The sequence below is a fragment of the Arvicola amphibius genome, chromosome 3 (genome assembly GCF_903992535.2).
Source record: "Arvicola amphibius chromosome 3, mArvAmp1.2, whole genome shotgun sequence".
Classification (NCBI taxonomy): Eukaryota; Metazoa; Chordata; class Mammalia; order Rodentia; family Cricetidae; genus Arvicola; species Arvicola amphibius.
The window spans coordinates 38,596,902-38,617,935 of NC_052049.1; the positions used below are offsets into that span (position 1 = coordinate 38,596,902).

Here is a 21,034-nt window from a genome sequence, read left to right on the forward strand (position 1 = left end):
CAGCCTTCAATCAGTGAATTCTCTTCTGAGAACTAGATACCTCTCTTGTATACACAGGCGAAAAAGAATAACTAATAATTAGGCTCCTAAATCCACCGCAATCTAAAAGCCATGCTCATTTGAAAATTCTAATCTAGCAATTAAACTCAAGAGTCTCGAGTTAAATGGCACCTTAATAATGCAACTTATTTTGTCAAAATCAGTTAATGCTCTTTAATGTGATTTTTGGATAAATGGACAGCCAGACTTACAAATGTGGCTGGTCAAAGCAACCAGAAAGCTTACTTCATTCTGTCAACAACAATGGCAATTTAGAGAGTTCTTTTGACTACTGGGGATGTAACTGCTCTTGGCTTTAATTTCTTGCAATGATGGAACAGACGCAATTACTTCATCCTTTTAGGAACATTTGGCTGCATCATGTTCTGGTGTTTCTCTAAACCCTATTAAAACAGCCCTATGATTACACAGTCTTCCTAGTAAGGGGCACGTCTGCCTCGTGTCAGCCATTGTCTACCTTAATCCAAGACATCGTAGCAGTGCTTTCTATCTCCCTGCCTTTGTCATTTCAGACGTCCCTGTCTGCATCTTTCTATCGAAGTCTGGCATGCCCGCTGAAGCACCATCTTGCCAGGGCATGCACCTGTTCCTCACAGGTAACTTAAGAATTATACAGTCAGGTCAAAATGGACCTGGGATTCGAATTTAGATGAGGCTATGATTTGTAAGACTCTGAGGATGATCGAAAAGTTTGGAGAATGCAAATCTGTTTTCCCCTGTGTTCCTGTCTACCTTTTCCCAGTTCCTAGTGGGCATGTAAGCTCCACGGTTGGAAATCAACTGCCAGATGTGATGAAAATTAATTTTTCTAGCATATTTTATCATTGGGCTCATCCTCCAGACAGGTCTGACAAAAGCAAATTAAAACTCCATGACTGTGTTCACATGGGATAAGAGCATCTCACAAATTACTCTACCAACAGGGCACTGTGGACTGATATTTCAAATGCATGTTGCATTATTAGTAAGCAACCTGAGGAAAAGATTGCTAACTATCTTCTATTAGTGCTTTCCTTACTCAGTGGTATTAGATTCTAAGTTTCAAGTAAACACACCACTGTCCCAAAGAGAAGAAAATTATTTGTATTCAAGCATTGACACTTAAAGTTCTGGTGAATAAAGTTATAGCAGAAGCATGTTGAAATTTCGGGAACTTTCATTAAAAGATACAGGCTAGACAGCTTTTATCTGCTTTTGTTGTTTCCTTACTCTTTCTTACTGGTTAGAATGTGAATTTGATGCCAGAAGCTGGAGCATCTATCTTAGAACCCTGGTAGAAATGGGGCACCGAGTCCATAGTTAATGAATGAACAAACCTGAAGTAGTATGTGATCTTGAAAGCTCTGTTGGATGACATTCCATATTAATGAGTCATTCAGATTTTTAACGTAAGAAATATACGACTGTTTGAGGTAGCACCATCAAAAATGCCTATATTTACAGCCAAAGACAATCCATACTAACATAAAGACCTAAAACCTTTGGGAACTAAGCATAGTGTTAGCGTGCTGCTCACTTAGGCCAGGCTGAGACTGGCTATTACATGACTTTTCCAGCTTACCCTGATTTAAATATATAATACACTTAGAGAATGCTAGTTAACAGCTTGCTTCAGACCTATATGGAAATGATTTTTTAAGACCGTCTGCCAAATTAAAACCCTCTAAGAACCACCCTGAAGTTTCCCTGAGGCTTCAGACACTTGGTATTGTAAGCTGACTTGGAATTCATTCCTGCCTTGTGATGATCCAAAGTGTGGTGTCCTTGCTGTGAAGAACACTATCCTCATTATCCAGAATGTCTCTTTCCTCCAGATGGCTCCTCATCTCACTGAGTGAGACACTCAAGAGCACAGATATTTACAAATTTCTCCTTGTTTAGTAGTCTCCATGCATCCTTCTCTTGTTAAGACATTAAAAGCGGGAGGGTCCCCTAACAATCATTTTCTCCATGTTTTGTCATTTAACACAAATGTCTTTATTCCTGTAAATCCGATGACTTTAAAGGAAATCCTTGTGGGTCCAAGTCATGCCTGGAAGGTTTACGGGAGGACAAACTGTAAGTGTGTGATCAGAACACAAAGACTTCGAGATGGCCAACATTTTCGAGCAAAAGAATTTCTATGTAAACCCTCTGAGGTTACAGACCGTGGCTACTTATTACTAAATATCTCCATCTTAGAGCAGAGTTTGCCAATGTGAAACTGGAATAGAAGAGTTTATAGGGACAAGTAGACTTGTTGTTTGACGTTTGCACACGCTTGAGGAACCCTCACAATGTCAGTGAGTCAACGTGAAGAGGACTTTCCGGGACTGACTCTATAATATCTACTGCAGTGACTCGAGACCCACCCATCGTTCATAAATTGTTACAGCATCACACCCTCCTCCTACGGAGAATCTTTCTGGCATTCTAAATCCTTGAAGTGCTGTCCATCTATTTTGGCTCCCCTCATGCATGATATGCTTGGATGGACAAAGAGGGGCGTGCTTAAGCTGCCTAGGAGAAAGGATGGCAAATGTCTTAAGTGTTAGTTATCGAAATTAGTGGTATGGATCGTGAAATATGAATATCAACCATAGCACCGTAAGCCTGCATTTTTTCAAGTAAATAGGAACTGTAAGTGCCATTTAGAGGGAAGAGTTCCAATACCGATTTCAGTGAGAGGACGGTTGTGGTACTGTATGAGAGCAACTACTCTGGAGACCATCCATAACCGAATTCAGTTCTCCCTCTACTTCTCGCGTGATTCCTAGCAAGAAGCAATGCAATGGTGCTTTTTGAGTAGACACTCATTCATTCTTTCAAGCGCTGGAGACAGATTGCTACAAGGAAGAAAAATCAAATGAAGACATGGAAAGAAAAGATAGTCTGAACAGATAATGTTTATTAATTCATGGTGGTCCCTTCCTCTGAATGTTGCCATTGCATTGTTCATGAAATGAACCTAGAATCAATACTCTGTTACTGCCCATCAATTGGTGTGTCCTGTGTGCTTTCGATTAAAATGTTAGTGATATAAGTTTTCCTCTCAGTTATTTGTGCTATGCTTCAACTAATGGTTTGTTTTGGCCAAGAACCCAAGTTAAGACAAGTTTTATATAAGCCAGAACAAAACCTGAAAATCCATCAGATGCTTGAGACTATGCTGTAGTTATGTAGACAAGTGTCCTATCCGTAAGTGTTTCAAACTACTGGACAGTTTAGGGATGGAGAAGTGATGAGCTGTGCAGCCTTTTCTCAAGTACATCAAATAAAACTAATAGGGGTATATGCACATCTACGTGAATGTGTACATTTCTGTGTTCACCCGTGAGAAGGAAAAGAGCCATGTAAACAAGCGATACAGAATGTTGGGGTACGTCAGGTTGATGGCTGTGTGCGTGCATTCTTCGTATTACTCGCGATGCCTTCCAGTGTGCTTGAAATTCTTTCCAAAGTCATGTTTAAAGAAACCAGGGGAGCTATAATGAACAGCTAGATGATCCGTTACTCTGGCACTCATTCCCGCTTTGCCCTTAGAGACACTCAGAGCGTACGCACAGGCTCACAGGAGGGACACTTTCGTACTTTCTGCTTCCATGATGTGTGCCAGCACAGTGTGAGAACAGTCACTCGGGCTTTTAATCCACCTGTGCCATCCGGCACGGGGCAACTCTAGGAGACATTTGACCCAATGATTTGACTTTAAGACGACCATTTTAAAGATGTAATATAATGCCGTCCCTTCTAAACAAGACTGCCCTTTTGTTCTTTCAGATTTGGTTGAAACTGGCCCATGGGGTTCAACTACCTGAGAGCCATCCTTGAGCAAGACAGCTTAGGCATGCTGCCCAAACCACAGGCTATTGGCAACTTGGCCAAAAGTGACTCTTCGGGACTGTTGACCTCCATGGGGCTGATGAATACAATGAGCCGCACAAGAGGTATGACTTGTTTTGAACACATTAACTATGATTGATGACCCATCTCTGGCGAGTTACTTCACTTCCAGGGTAGATGAAAGTTTCACTGCTTAACCTCTTACAAAATTCCTGTTGGGACAGGTTTCACCCTTATTTGCCAACTGCTGACAAGTCACTAGCGTTTGCTACATGATGAACTTGTTAGCTACTGAATGGATCTAAACTATACATAATATCCCAGAATTGCCACGAGCTCCTTACCAAGTTTCTTCACTGAGTGCCCCTGGAAATTTTCCTTCAGGCTACTAAATTTCAAGGTCTGAGTCTAAATGCCAACCATTTAGAAAATTTTCTGAAATGGGCCAAGGCCAGGACCAGAATCAGGTTAGGAAGTGATCTATTATGAATGGCAGGCTATAAACCACCATGATCTCCATGATCAAAACCACCCACAAATCGACTCTGACCATTCTATGCCTCAAGTTACTATGAGAGAATATTGGTCTTCTGAGCAAGTCAATTTCAAATTCTGACTCAAAAAAAAAAAAGTCTAAAAGGAGATTAAAATGAAGATAAGGTTTTGGCAGTGACACAGGTGTGGGATATGAAAACTACAAACGAGCGAGAACAGATAGGCCCCTGTCCTGTGACAGGGAACTCGCCATTGCAAGCTGAGGAACAGCACGGGGAAGTCCACCGAGCCCAGTGACAGGATGAGAGCTATTTCTGAGGCGACTCTAAGGAAGAGGCTGTACACAACCTGACCTGGATTGTGGCCAGAAGTCAGTGGTTTGTTTTGCTTGCCATTGTTGCTGTTGCCCTTGAGTAAAGAAACATGAGAGTGAAAAAATATTTTCTCTCAGGGTCAAAAGGAAAGAAGATATGAGGTGACGTAGAAGTGAGAGCAGGGGGGACACAGAGGAGAGTCGGTGGACTAAATTGCTGCCACCTTCAAATCAGCAGGCTGTGCCGCACGCTGATAATGCGTCCCTACTCTTTATGATTCTAATTAATGGGTAAGCTAGTTAGCCAAGGTAACCTTCCCACGTTGATATCCGTACAGTCTACCCCATGGATTAGCCATCAGACAGTCTTAGCCAGGCTTTTATTCACCTGCTGTGGACTAGAGTAACACACATATTTCAAAGAAGCTATGAGATCTCAGTGCTGGACTAGATGAAATGAAGTTTACTTCTCGATCCTATAGGACATTTATGTCCCAGTGTAGAATGCTATCTCAATACAGCATATAGGAAACGGGTCACACCAGCAGTGAGTCTTTGGTGATTTGTCGACTCAGGCTGAATCTCTATTTAACTGTTTTGTTAGTCCACTTAGTGTGTCCCTAAGTCATATGTTCTGAATTATTACTTAGGCAAAACTTAAAAATACAGTCAGTATTAGCAACCCTCAGATTAATGTACTCAGTGATGATGTCCTTGATAGATTTCTATTTCTCTTTCTAGTTACTAGTTTTATTTTTTCGTCCTTCCAACAAATAGAATGACTTCCGAGAATAAATACTTCAGTTGTAGAAGTTCAGAGTGCCCTGCTTTCAAAACAAGAAATAAATTGATCCAGCCATTCAGCTTCTGGTCCACATACCCCAAGGGAATGAAAATTTGGCGCTTAAGAGGCATCTGTCTTCTCACAGTCTTTAGAACATCAGTTATATTAGCCAAAATATGGCAACAATTTTAATGTCCATGTATGCAGGAATGAGTATAAAATGTGGCACACACATAGAATAGAATATCATTTAGACTTTACATGGGAGGAGTTCCTAAGCCAGACATGGTGGCATACACATGTCATCTCAGCTGAAGTAGGAGGATCACAAGTTGGATGCCAGCTTGGGCTACACAGCAAGCATTTACTGTAGCTAAATCAGGCCTAAGCAAAGCAAAACAACAAAAATGAAATAAAATCCTTTCACCTGCAATAGCATGGATCAACTTGGGGGGATACTGTGTCATGTGAAATAAACCAGGTGTATCAAGCCAAATATTATACGACCTTGTCTGCATGCAGAATCTAAATGGTCAGTCCTTATAGAAGCAGAAAGCAGGGCTATGGACACAGGGGCTGGGAGAAAGATACACTGGGAGGTGATGGTCAGAGGGCATGAGGTCTGTCTTGCAAGATAACTCCTCAAGAACCACAACATCCTTGTGTATTTGAAATCTTGCTAAGAGGGTAGCTATTAGTGCAAGGGCTTGTACCCCAAAAGGAAAATTGAGGTAAAAAAATAATAAAAGCAAGACGATGGTATTAGGAGATAGGGCTTTGGAGAGCACTTGGGTCATGAAAGCACAGACCTCCTAACTGGAACTAATAGCATGCAGTATGAAAGAGGTTGGAAAGGTGCTTTACTTTTTGCATTGCGTTAAGACATGGTCAGAAGGTTCTTTCTATGAAGGACTAGGACCACACAAGGTATGAAGTGATTGATGCCTTCATCTTGGAGGTACCAATGTCAGTGACTCTGAGAAATAAATTCTATTGCTTAGACATAATCCAGTATATGATATCTGATAGTACAGCCAGAAGCAGCTAAGAAAAGAAGAGAAAATATGCCTTTAGGGGGAATAAGTTAGTTTGCTTTTCTATTGCTGCCATAAACATCATGAGCAAAAGCAAGTTGAGGAGAAAGGGGTTTATTTCCTGTTAAAGGATATGATGAAAGAGAATCCAGGCAGAAACTCAGGGCAGAAACCTGGAGGGAGGAGCTAGAGCACCATGGAGCACTGATGTTGATTGCCTTGCTCCTTATGGTTTGCTTGGTCTGCTTTCCTTGGTCTGCTTTCTTATTGTACCCAGGGTCACCTGCTCCAGGGGTGGCACTGCCCACAGTAATCTGGGCCTCCCCCATAAGAACTGTTAATCAAAATAAAATGTTCTACAGACTTGACCATAGACCAACTTTAAAGAGACATTTTCTCAATTGAGGTCCCTTTTCCCAGATAGCTCTAGCTTGGGTCAAGTTGGCGAAAGAAAGAAAGAAAGAAAGAAAGAAAGAAAGAAAGAAAGAAAGAAAGAAAGGAAGGAAGGAAGGAAGGAAGGAAGGAAGGAAGGAAGGAAGGAAGGAAGGAAGGAAAGAAAGGAAAGGAAAAGAAAAAAGAAAGAGAGAGGGGAGGGATGGAGGGAGGGAGAGGAAGAAGAAGAAGAAGAGGAGGAGGAGGAGGAGGAGGAGGAGGAGGAGGAGGAGGAGGAGGAGGAGGAGGAGGAGGAGAAGGAGAAGGAGAAGGAGAAGGAGAGACTACCAGGATATATAGTTTTTGAACCTGTAACTGTACAAGTCTCAAGACTATGTGACGATATTGAAATACTGACTAGTTTGCTGATGCACTTTCCTGGTGTCTAATGTTGTTGCAATGATGAATAAGCCAAACAGATTGGATTCACATGGGTTTGCCATGTGACACATTTTCTCCACATAAGATGAAAGGAAAAACCGACTTCCTCCAATATCCTGCTTTATTTGGGTTACAATTGAAGTCAGTGTCACTTAGTCTTTTCTCTCTCCTTTTGTGTTAAAGTCTGGTACATAAGTGTGCTGTTACAGAAGAAATAATTTAATATTCTCTATTATCACTAAGTTTTGTTGTTGTTGGATATTCATGAGAAGACAAACGAACAATTATTGCCCCCCCCCCAAAAAAAAACCCCAAAATCTAGGACATGGACTTACTACACTTCAACAAGACCATGGTACCCTCACACACTGTGAATTTTTTAGTTACCAAAAAATGAAGTTTCTATCTTATACATAACCCAAGTCCCCAACCAAAAACCCTACTATAGCACTATCAAGTGTAAAATTTCAGAGGTGGAGAATAGTAGGATATTTAGGTCATTATAGTTTGCCCAGAGGTGGAGCTGAGTAGGAGGTGTAGGCCACTATGGTATGCTCAGAGGTGAGGTGTAGTAGGAGGTTTATGTGGTGTGCCCAGAGGTGGAGCATAGTGGGAAATTTAGGTGACTGGGATATGCCCTCAAAAGGGATTGTGGGAGCAAGGTATCCTTCTCTTTTCTCACTTCCCTGACATGGACTATCTGGCTTCTCTTACATCACATTTTCCTGACATAACACACCCTATTTAATGTGGTCCATGGACAATGAGATCAGCTGACCACTAATGGAAACATGGGCAAAGCAAATGTCCCTTCTTTATAAACTGGTGTTATGATTTACGTTTTGTTCATTATTTTTTTTTTTCAGTAGAAGACTGCACAGAATTTGCAAGTTTACTGTTTAGTGGACAATGTTTAATAACTCAAAACTCAAGAAAACCTCATAAGACTACCAAATGAAGTTCACTTGTAGACTCTGCAGTGACAATGTAAGAACCTGTCTTAAGGTCCAGTTTCAAACTGCCTAACAAGACCTCTAGATTAGAGAGCACCTCTGAGTAACATTCGAAGCTCGACGACTGTCTTTTATAAAACCTCCATCTCTTATGGAGCAGAATGTAAAAGCTATTCTAGTGCACACCATATGCACTCTGGAATTCTTTGGGTACAGATTTCATTTGGCCAAGCCTGATTGTTGATATTGGTAGTGTATTTCACACAAGCATTAGGATTTTTTTTTCTAATCTAGACAAATAGGACAAGAAAGGTTTTTGATAGGTATTGCTTGCAAGAGGTAGATCTTGAATTTTCTGCTACATATATTTGTTCACGTGTCCATTCAATTATTTGTTCTATAATAAGCAGTTTTTGTTTGGCAGACATTAGGCCGGGTATTAGGTCCAATGATGAACACATCACCTGTAATTTTCTACCCTGTAGAGCAGAGAAAAGAATATCAATAATAAGTAAATTAAAAAATTATCTAATGTTAAAAAGCATTTTTTTTAAAAAAAAGACAATCTATCTGCTATTAGGAAATTAACACATCAGCACAGGGCAGCTAAACATGTAAGCAAATCTCCAGCAACATGGTTAAGTTGGTGATGCCTGATTTGAAAGAGAAAGTACTTTAAGGAGGGAATCCTGGGTTTGTTTGTTTTGGGATTTCAAATCTAGCTGTTTGACCTTGAACCAGTTAAGCCATTTCGGTCTCAATTTCCTTCTCTGTAACGTGAGACTGAAGCTACCTGGTGTCTGACAGGGTGGGGACCCAAGGAAGGACAGACAGCCCACTAAATTGCACCTGCTATAAGTTTGTTTTATTTTAATTTTTAGTTGTGGAAATTTTCACGCTAGAGGAAACATTTCAACTTTATCTGCAAGAGCATGTGGGTGTTTATTAGGCTGAAAAGTTTGTTAAGAGACTCAGGAGGGGAGGGAGAAAAAAAATGAGCAAATTCCAGGAAACATAATGAAAATGATCTCTTGGAGGAATGGCAAACAGATCAGTGCAGCTGGGGCATAATGCCATAGAAATAATCTGTCTCTCTACTTCTGTTAACTCATAAATGAAAGGAAGCCGTTCAAGACTCTTTAGTCATTCCTATTCCCTCTTCATTCTCTGTACCATAAAAATATAGCTCGCTCTCTCTCTCTCTCTCTCTCTCTCTCTCTCTCTCTCTCTCTCTCTCTCTCTCTCTCTCTTGCTCGCTCTAGCTCTCACTATCGCTCTCAATGTGTGTGTGTGTGCATGCGCATGTGCACACACGCCTGTGTGTTGAGAGACTTGATTCATCAATATTAGCAGATTTCACAGGATTAGACAAAAAGAAAAGAGGAATGCAACTAACAGCCGACTTGTACCATGCAAGAGCTTGCTTGCTCCCTTCAGTCAGCACTATGCAATTAAAGAATTAAATGTTACTATAGGAATAATCCCGAGATCGTCTTACCACCATCCTATTAGCTTCTATCTGAATTCACCTTTCCCTGCCTATCTCTCACTGCTTGTGATGTTCTGAGACAGGAAGCATTCTTTATCCAGGGGAAGCCCTCTCAGTCCCTTGGATGATCCCTTCATAATCCAGAGAACATAGTACCCACAGGGAGGTGCAGAGTTGCCCTTGGCACCAGGGCTGACTCACACTTCCAGATGGCCTTGGTAACCTTCAGTCACAGTCCCTTTTTGGCACCACTAGCCTGATCCGGTGTGGCCACAATAATGCTCTTTGTCCTGATAACTAGTGTTTGTTTTTTTTTTCTTTATAAACATATCCTCGACCCCAAATATGTATAGGTCAGGTCTTTTTAAAAAATATTATTTATTTATTTATTTATTTATTTATTTATTTATTTTGTATACAATATTCTGTCTGTGTGTATGCCTGCAGATGGTTGTGAGCCACCATGTGGTTGCTGGGAATTGAACTCAGGACCTTTGGAAGAGCAGGCAATGCTCTTAACCTCTGAGCCATCTCTCCAGCCCATTTTTTTTTTTTAAAAATAAAAAGTCCTTATTTCTCTAATGTATAAATTCAAAGATGGTTGGAAAAATACAATCACATTCAAAAGAAAAGAATAGTAAAAATCCATTATTCTTTCTTCCACAGTTTTCCCATCCAGAGAAAACCACCAGGGACAGTTTTATGTATTTCTTTCTACCACCTCTCCTTAGAGGATCCTAGGAGAGATTTCCCACAGGGAAATAAACACTTTTCAGTCTGAACGTGCATTAAATCAAATTGTTCTTGAGATGGTAAACTAGTTTCTACATTTGGAAGTCCTGTTTGTAGCATGACGGATTATTTTCAACATGTTTATCAGAAAATGTTACTTGCAAAAATAAAGCTGCATTTGTACATTCTTCTTGTTTGTTTTAAACGTTGCCTAAGTACAAACGATCTGTTATTTAAATTTCAGGTTTATTTGTAGCAAATTTACATAGGCATATATGGCTAGGTCCCACAATGTCTCTAAAAATTATATAAGCTACTTGTCAATATGTCACCTTTAGGCATTGGCTTGTTGATATTCTGTGGTGGAGGATGGAGGTTTCAATGTATAATTAGGTGAATAGTTATTGTAAAGCCATTAAGAGGGAACTTAGAACAGATAACATGTATCATATCATATCATATCATTTCTTATTGCTTTTGTTATCAGAAAATTTTGCTCTCCTTGTTGAAAATTCTTGCTCTTTGTTTGCTTCTGTGAATTTCTATATGCATATCGCTAATGCAGTTCCCAGCTTTTCCTAATGCAAAAGTGCAGTTCAGAAAAACGAAGAGTTACATTAAATTCTTTTTGAAGCAGCTTCTCCCATTAACTTCTTTAACTTGAAATGGCTATTTTTCCATCCATGTCTGTTTTGTGTTTCACTTTGAGATGTTACTTCCTGAAGATAATGTTTCGGAGGTCATGCTTTTGTTTTGGTGAGCATGTTTCTAACAGGCTCTTGAGTAAATACGCATTTGAGGCGAGTCATTGGTATATGTTCATTGATAATTAGTAGTTCGATTGATTTAGCAAATGTGCTGTCTAGTTTCATGTCGGCTTGATACAAGCTAGAAACATTTGGGAAGAGGGGACCTCAGTTGAGAAAAGGCCCCCAGCAAATAGACTGTGGGGGCCTGGTTATGGTTGATGATTGATGTGGGAGGCCCAGTTCACTGTGGGTGGTGGCACCATAGGGCAGGAGGCACTAGGTCCTATAAGAAGGCAAAGCTAAGCAAGCCGTGAGGAGCAAGCCAGTAAGCAGCACTCCTCCATGGCCTCTGCTTCAGTTCCTGCATCCAGGTTTCTTCTTCCTTTAGTTCTTGCCTCCACTTCTTTGGATGATGGACTACACGCTATAAGATGGGCTGAACTGTTTCCTTTTCAAATTGCTTTTGGTCATAGTATTTTTATCATAACAATTGAAAACCCCAACTAAGACTGCATATAATTTTAAGTTAAGAATTATTTCCTCATAAGTTTAAAAGGTATTGCTTCATTCTTTGCTAGGTTCCCTGTGAATCTTAGAAAATCATATATCCTTTCACTTTTGAAGTTATTTCTATGTGACCTCATGTTGCCTCTTAGAATATGGCTCTTTGGTTGATACATTATGTTTGATTTGTCTATAAGTTGTTTGCTTGGAAAGGTGACAAAGAATTCCACATTAAGAGGGGAGAGGACTACAAAGTGTTGCATATGCTAAAAAGAAAATTTGTTGTAAAGAGCAGCAACAAGTCTCTAGATGCTGCTGAGGAACAGGAGGAGGAGAATGGTTGTAAATGGGGTTGGAGAGTATGATTGGAGTTGTAGAAATGTGTCTGTCAGCACCCAGTCATGAAGACACTGTTGTTGTTTACCCAGCAGGCATAAGTTTCTGTTAAGGTTCTGGAAAGTCAACGGTTCCAGGGAGATCAGGCCCCTTCCAGTTCCAGCTGAACCATGATTGGTGTCACCAATTTCCTGACACTTCTCCTGCCAGTAAGGAGCTAAGGTATGAGTGCCTGATGAATTTCGTTCCAACAGAAACCTCAGAAGGAAAAACCTGTTTGAGAACTTCTGAGAAGGGATTTATCTTTCTCAATGAGGGGTACGAGGGAGGTTTTTATGAATGCATGTGGTAGTTTGAATGGACTTGGCCCCCATAATCTCACAGAGAGTGACACTAATAGAAGGTGTGGCTTTTTTGGAGTAGGTATGGCCTTGTTGGAAGATGTGCATCACTATGGAGGTGGGCTTTGAGGTTTTCTATGCCCAGTGTCTCAGTTGACTTCCTGTTGCCTGCAAGGTGTAGGACTCTTGGCTACTACTCCAGCACCATGTCTACCTGCATGTCCCCATGTTCCCTTTCATGATGATAATGAACTGAACCTCTGAAACTTTAAGTGAGCCACCCCAATTAAATGTTTTCTTTATAAGAGTTGCCTTGGTCATGGTATCTCTTCACAGCAATAGAAACCCTACCTAAGACAATGCAGTATGCTTAGATATGCTGTGATCCATAAGAAAAAAATAATTAAGACCTAAAGTAATAGATAGATAGATAGATAGATAGATAGATAGATAGATAGATAGATAGACAGAAAGATAGATGAGTAGAAAGAAGAGCTTTGATTATAGATCTGAGTTTGATTGATGGGATAATGCTCTCATATGGTTCTTGTTTTATAATCCAAGAAATCTCTTATTCCTTAAGTCACATTGAATGGACACTTCTGCAGTCTGAACATACATACTGAGTCAACATTCTAGAAAATGATTTTTCTCATAATACAAGGAATATTTGTTAAAATAACTCCATGCTGTTATATGAAGAATAAATGACTAAGCTGTCAAAGATATCTTTCTGTTTTGAAAACCTCCAGAAAGATGGTTACACACACACACATACACACACACACACACACACACACACACACACTCATGTTAATATGTGTCTGCATGTAACATATATTATCCTACAGAAGTAATAAATAGGAGTAACTTGTATATGTTTCCAGAATAGAGAAAGTTATGAAAGTTAGGAGTTATGAAACGGAGCAGAAATAACTTCCTTTCTTCCACACAGTGGAAATCAGTCCTGCAAAAGTTACACACGACTGAAGATTCCGCTATTAGCGTGTGAAGCAGGAGTTGTACACATGTTCTGAGTTCCTTCAGAGGATATTTTATTATACCGCACAGTTCCTTACTTCTTACTGTAAATACAAATTATCTTCCTATGCAAAAGGATAACAAGCACTGATCAGAAGATCTGTGAGATGCAATTAGATTTCAGCTCCAAGTTTTGATAATGGCTCCTTGAATTGACTTGTGGAAAGGATCCCAAGGCTTCTGGAAAAAAAGAATAGTTTCCTAATTATGTCTACCTGAGGCATGAAGCAAGAGATGCCATCTAATTATTCCTCATGGGCAGAACCCACCTAAAAAGGAATAATGAATGGAAATTAAAGGAAAAGGGTAAACCACATGTAATCTGGGTCTGGCTTCTTTTAGGCTCACCTTACATGATCAAATTTGCTCTTGAAAAATTCATTCAATTTTACATCACCTGAAACTTTTGTTTTTCAACTCTGATTTCTTTTTCTGTTTAAGTGTGCTGTTTTAGGTAGTGGAGACGCCTCATATTCAAACTCAAGACCACGTAAAATTGCTACTTAGTTACCTTGGCTGCTCTCAAATAGAACATTCATTTTTAAAATTTATTTCAATTCATTAATCTCTATGGTTTTCTAACTCAGCTCATGAAAATTTGGATGTTTTTTATTCAAGTAAATAGACATTTCTTAATATACTGTATTTTTAATTTTAAAAAAGCCTAAAATTTTCTTCCAACATCTACATATTCATAATAAGTACATAAAGGGGAAGACTTCCTAATATGGAACCGTTTTAAGCCCCATTACTTCTCACAACTGCATTAGGGCCGTCCTACCGCTGTTCTAGTTAACATGATGCAGATGTACACTGTGTCTTTCCGAGGAGTATTTCCCAAGTATTTCTGACAATCCACTTAATTTCCTTGTTTTACCATCCTAAACACTTGTTTATATTTCAAAATATCGATATTTCTTTTTCTTATGTAATTTTATCACACAATATTGTCTTTTTAAAAATATTTATATGTGTGTGAGTGTGTGTTTGAGAGAGAGAGAGAGACAGAGAGAGACAGAGAGAGACAGAGACAGACAGACAGACAGACAGACAGACAGACAGAGAGACAGACAGAGAGAGACAGAGAGAGAGAGACAGAAAGAGATCAGAGGGCATCTCACGGGACTGTTGTCTCCTACCATGTGAGTCCCGGGAATTGAACTCAGGTTTTCAGGTTTGGTGGCACATGCCTTTACCCACTAAACTCTCTTAACAACCAATATTAACAACTGACATTCTCTTCAAAGGTCATCTTCTTGTCAGTTTTCCTTCCTTATTGCTGGCAGTCACTGAAGGTTCTTCTAGAAAACTTAAGAATTGTGCCTTAACTTCCAGTTATTGATTAATTTTCTGGGGATTCTTGAAAAAAAAAAACAAAAAGGAAGACTAAAGAGATTTTTAAAAAATAACATTTGTTTTCTTGTTTAATCAAGCACAATTCCCTGGCTCAGTCTGGCAATCAATGTAGTCTTAAATGGCTATTATTGCACCATATACAGTTTGTACAGAATACACTTTACCTTGATATTTATAAAGAGGAAAAGAAGCACAATTCTTCAGCCATAAGGGGAGCCTCTTGGCAAATAAAAGGAAAACTTACTCCCATTAGCAAAACCCTGGGGTCTAAATCTAGAGAACACGTACTTAAGAGACCTCAAAGAAAAGGTCCCTAATCTGTATTCTGGGTACATTATTAGGTTTGAGGATATTGCCGTGTAATCACCAAGAATGCCAACTGGGCTATTTTCAGCAGTCAGTGACAATAAGGGAAGCAGAAAAGAGAAAGCTCGCCCTATCAACAGTGTCTATAAGGAAATTGAGGAGGAATGCCCGGTTACTATAAACGTCATCTTTATGAGCCTGAGAGTTATGAAGAGTTCAGGCGCTGGGAAAGTTTGGTAGGTATCTTATTACTCTCAAGTTGAAACAAATGTTCTTGGCTAAGAACAAAGAATTGTTATCTAGCAGATGGTATTACATTCCTATTGTCATTTTGTATTCATAATAATCATTTCCTTGCCTTGAACATGTCAAATAACCCAGGTTTCAGATAACACACCCCAACTCATTTGTTCTGCCCTGCGGTTCCATTGCGGCCCACTCTGAAATTAAGATAGTAGAAGTAACAATTACTTTTGCATGCAATGTACATGTAGCAGTACAGATGATCATTTTTTTAAATTTATCATTTCAATTATCATTAATATTTGAAGCAGTAATCTGTCTCTGATTCATTGAAATTCACATGAATCTGTTTGATTACCAAATAAATTTCTTTTCAGTATGTTGTTAAGAGCTGGGATTTTGAATTCCAGGTGACCTGGGTTCAAATCCCAGCTCTACAACTAGGAACTGTACAATAATTGGTCAAGTTCCTTAACCTTTCTGGTCTTTGTTTTTTTTTTTTGGATTTTTTTTGTATTTGTAATGTTATAATAGCTTCTATATACTTTAGAAAATTATAAAGCACGACTACAAAGCTCTTATAATGTCTGCAGAGAATAAGTATTTAACAAAATAATAACAATACCTTAGTTATTAGAAAACTTGACTTTTAAATAATGTAGGGAGTTCCCCCCATTTTCTTGTTTTTCTCTCATTTAGCTTGAGCTGGAAAAGGCTTGCTGGCAGCTGAGGTCAATACACTCTGCACCCACAGGGTTGACAGCTGAATTTCAGGGCTTGGCAGGAACGCTCACTATTTTCTTTACTCAGACGCTTCTAAGAAAGAACGGCCGTGCATGCCTAGCTGTTGCCTACATTGGGAAAGTACTGTAGGAATAGGGCAGGGAAATTTCAGAATAAGATCAGCCGTGAGCTTTTCCCCCGGCCCATCAGAGCATCATGCACACTACGAGATAGCAAACGCCCTGCTGTAGATCAAAGAGCTGCCCCCTTGTACAAGAACAACGAAAGCAAAATACACCTTGGTTATGTGTAGTGTGGACCCTTACTAAGACTTCCAGATCTCTGAATTTCTGAAATCCTGTACTCGGCAGTGGATCAAAGAATTTTTAAATTTGATAACTATCCTGTACTCCAGAAGCAATTGATTCTGGTACCTCCAATATCTTCTCTTATGGCTATCTTTGCTTATTGTTTTCCTCCATCTTTATTACTAATTAACCAACTTAGAAATTAATGCAATACTAACTTGGTATGATGGGGGGGATGTCTATAAGCCAGGCATTTAGAAGGCTAAGAATAACTTCAAGTTCATGGCCAGAATGGACAACATAGCGAACACCAGGCCCACTATGACTATATAGCAGACTCCGTCTCCAAATTAAGTGCCATGCATACCAAGCATACACAACAGTATCCAGTGAAATACTGTTCATAACATGAAAATTATACATCAACAGCTATAAGTAACTTGACAAACAGAGGTTAGAGGGGCGTGCACTCAGTAAAGTGTTTCTGCACAAGCATGAAGAATTCCAAGCCCCATGTAAAACAAAACAAAACAGAACAAAATAACAACCTGGTTTGGTGCACGTTTGTAATCCCATCACTGGGGAGGCAGAGGCAGTCTGACTTGCTGGCCAGCCATTTTAATATGTTTAGTAAGTTCTAGAACAATGGGAGTGCTTGTCTCAAAAATTCAAGGTGGATAGTTCCTAAAAAAGTATATTCACGTCTGTTATCTGGCTTACACACATACACAGAGACACACACAGACACAACACACACACACACAGAAAGAGAGAGAGAGAGAGAGAGAGAGAGAGAGAGAGAGAGAGAGAGAGAGAGAGAGACGCACACACTGACAAGCATATTTAAGTCGTAGTTTAAGAAGATTGCTTGAGGACTAGGACTGGAAAGATGGTTCTGTGGTTATGAGTATTTCTTTTTTTTTTTTTTTTGTTTGTTTTTCGAGACAGGGTTTCCCTGTAGTTTCTATTTCTTGTACAAGCATGAGGACCCCAGTTTGGATCCTCAGCACCACTTAAAGTTGGACACGGCTGCCCCCATGCATGCAAGCCCAGTGCTGTTGGGGATGGAGACAGGAGGACCTCTGGGTCTTGCTGCTTGCCAGCCCAGCTCCAGGTTCAGTGAAAGACTGTATCAATGGAAGAGAATGGAGAGCCATAGAGCAGGAAATACAGCGTTCCCTGTAGCCTATGTACACATGTACCCCCACACAATGCATGCATATGAGAGAGGAGGGAAGGGAGAGGGAGGAGGAGGGAGAGAGACGGAGGGAGGAAGGAAGGAAGAGAGAAAAAAGGAAGAAAGGGCAGCAAGGGCAAGCAGGCAAAAATAAGATGAATAATTTTCGTACAGTTAGGTTTAAAGCATTTTATGGCATTAGTATGTTATCTGTCATTTATATATTAAAACTATACATCAAGAGTCTGTGGTAGAAATATTTAAAAATACAGAAAATGAGATATACCAAGATGAGGCATGCATTATTCCACAATCCAATGCTTGTCATCGCATTGGCAATTTTCCAGAAAAGAAAATATAATTTAAAATTTAAAATGCAACAGTGTCTTTTCTCACTAACTTTTTATTCTAAAATTTAACAGTTTGTGGCTGGTGAGATGGCTCAGGATACCCGATCTTCAAACCTGATGATGATTGTCTGGTTCCTAGAGCCCACACGATGGAGAAAACTGACTCCCACAAGCTATTCTCTGACCAGCACATTCATGTGATGGCATGTGCATACCTGTCCCCAAATAAAGAAGTAATAAATAAATAAATAAAATGCACAAATGTTGAAATATTTAAGAAAATATTCCCATAGGGGGAATGACAAAGAACCAAGGGCTGTGTGAGCCATCTTCCTACGTGCACAGCTCTATTGAGGATATGGTATGCAGAACAGGGATGCCATAGCCACACACAAACGCGCGCGCGCGCGCACACACACACACACACACACACACACACATTTTCATTAGTCTCAGTCTTATCCTGTGGTCAGAAGAGTTGAGATTGCTTAGGAGCCAGGACTCAAGCCACTGACCTAATTCTAGTACTTCCTTCTGGTCTGTTTCTTGCATGACCTCCGAATCTGTCATTGTAAATCTCAAAGTAAGACAGTAGTTGCATATTTTAGAATAGAGGTTATATTATGTAACTCAAGCGAGATAGGCAGAACCCAGGGCCTCTGTGGGTTTCTCGTCTTATCTCCGAATCAATCTTTGTAATCCTTTCTAGCAGAAAGTAGGGATCTCACTATAGATCACAGGGAATCCTGGCAAACTCCCCACCCTGTGATTCCTTTCTTGGAACTCTTAAATTGGTTCTCAGAACTGTGACTTCTCCCATTGTCTGGGTTGCTCTTTCCTTGTCCTCTGCAACACTGTTAAAGCAGAGTCTCTCTACAGTAGTCCTCACGTGGTTGCTTGAGGCTCACTACTCAAGTTGTAACACTCCCATGGCAGCAAGCACTTGGCTGCTAAACGGGAAAAGGCCACATGCAAAGCAAGAGCCTAAACAGCTCTTATAGGACAGCGATGGTCCACACGATGCCTGGTTTGATCTTCTTTGAAGTTTAATAAAACCCAGTAGGATCAGGACAGGAATGGGTGTCAGATCCCTATGGGACAGATGGCAGGCTTTCCTAGTGTTTCACTTAATCCTGCAACATCGATCATGAGTCATACTATAATTCAAGATCTGAGTTGCAAAATAAAGGAGGAAGTGCTTGAATTTATGGTCATATTGAATGTGAATAACTAGGTAGTATCTTATAAGTGGAATGTCTCAATGCTACTTGTCAGTCATTGTGAAACAGATGATAAACAATGGTCTTTACTAACATCCCAAGATTATGTGCTAGATACTTTTAACCAAATTCAAGTCCAAATGAATCTTTCAACTGTTGGTTATCACGCTTTTTGCAATTATTGTGAATGGAGCAATAGGGAGAAGGCATAAAGTCCTTCTATGTCTAAGAGATATCATGCTTTGCAGCAAAGTCAAGTGCTGTAGTTTGGGTCCTAAACATCCCTTAAAGGGCCACATGATAAAGATGTTATCTTCAGCCTGTTGCATCTGGAAGGTGGTGGAATTGTTAAGGGGTGTGGCCTCGTGGGAGGCCTTCTTGCCATTGGTGATGTACCTTGAAGGTAGCTTGATCCCAGGCTCTTCCTCCCTCTGTTACCTTGCACCCTGGCTGTCAAGTGATCAGCTCTACTTTGCCATGCATTCTCCCTAGTATGTGTTCCGTTGTCATTGTCCCCAAGACAAAAGGGTCAACAGAAAATGATGGAAACTGTCGAACGCTTTTAGGCTAAATCAACCGTTTCTTTTTATGAATAGATTATCTTGAGTGTCTGTTCCAGTAATGAAAATTCTAGTAACATATAACGTCATCCATAGTAGAAAACCTCTGTTTATATGGTCATATAATCAGTTTTGGATGGTTGAAATCCTTTTATTTGCCCTCAATATTATACTTATTCTGTTAGTGGTCTAGTCTTTCAAAGCATTGTATTTATCTTCTATGAAAGTCCCTCTACTATAAAATTGAGTGCACAATTTTTATCCCATTATTTAATGGTGTCGAGATTATAACCCACTTTATTTACCAGTGAACTTACAGTAAAGTAGAATAGAGTTATTTATTCAATAAAGACAGAGAACAACTTTCTATCATAAAAATGAAGCTGTGATCCAACATTTACAATTAATGAAGAAACTAATCAGAGACAAGAAAAGGTTGTCCGTTGTCTCAAATGTGGTTTAATGTTGCCTGAAAAACTATAATCTGAGCAATCAAACATGAAAGTCAACTGCACAGGGATAATGTTTGAAAGAGCTGGGCAAACTAATTGTATTTCCACTGACTCAAAATTCAGAGGATTAACTAAGATGTATAAGAAATATACTTTGTAAGAAAAGTTGAATGTTGTTAAATATATTTCCACCATAGGTCTTCTATGTAGCAGTTAGAAAATGAAAGAACAATCCCATGCATAATTTCCATAAAATATGCAATCCTCTAAGCAATATTACAAGGCATTAATTCGAATTTTTAACTTAAACATGCATGTGTACTTTCAGGATGGCTCAATATTATAATGACATCATAACTCATCCTAGGTCATTCTATAAGCTCAATAGAGTTAGTTGTTACAGCCTCTTAAGCTACAGTTTGCCGTGCACTGTCTCCTTTCTTCTCAAAGTCATTTTTCTAAGAACTTGCTGAGAACTCTTTCTAATGCAGGCTGTCTGCTTTCTAAGCCTGTTGGGCTGCTGCCATATCGAGATTGGATTCCATAAAGCATCTGGGTTGTCCCCTGCACTCCTTGTACACTAGGTTAATTGTTCTCCTGATTCTTGTTGCTTTTTTTGTCTACCTTGTTTGCTTGAGGACATCTTCAGTTCATTTTTTTTTTCTAAATTGAGAAAGGTCTGTAGGGAGTACATTTGTAAACTTGGTGTTTACATGCTTAAATACATGCTTAGTTTCCCCTAATCGTGCCAGTTTGGCTATCAACAGTATCGCCCCATCTGTTCCAGATCCCAGTCTTGCTGATGAAAAGTCTGATATCTTTGAAAGATTTTTTTTCTTTGAGTTTGAAGGACCTTTAGGATTCATTTCTTAT

The 21,034-nt window shown here is 39.6% G+C and overlaps 1 protein-coding gene across 6 annotated transcripts in view; it reads right to left on the reverse strand.

Moving 5' to 3' along the window:
• Positions 1 to 21,034, reverse strand: part of Pde4d (phosphodiesterase 4D) — a 683,624-nt gene that overhangs the window by 73,320 nt on the left and 589,270 nt on the right. The window contains exon 6 of one of the 6 annotated variants that reach the window (XM_038322672.1): positions 7,604 to 8,753. The exons of the other annotated variants lie outside the window; for them this stretch is intronic. Within the exon in view, the coding sequence (XP_038178600.1) occupies positions 8,749 to 8,753 (5 nt within the window). The 3' untranslated portion in view covers positions 7,604 to 8,748. Of the gene's footprint in view, positions 1 to 7,603; positions 8,754 to 21,034 lie in introns of those variants that run through there. 6 annotated transcript variants of the gene reach the window in all.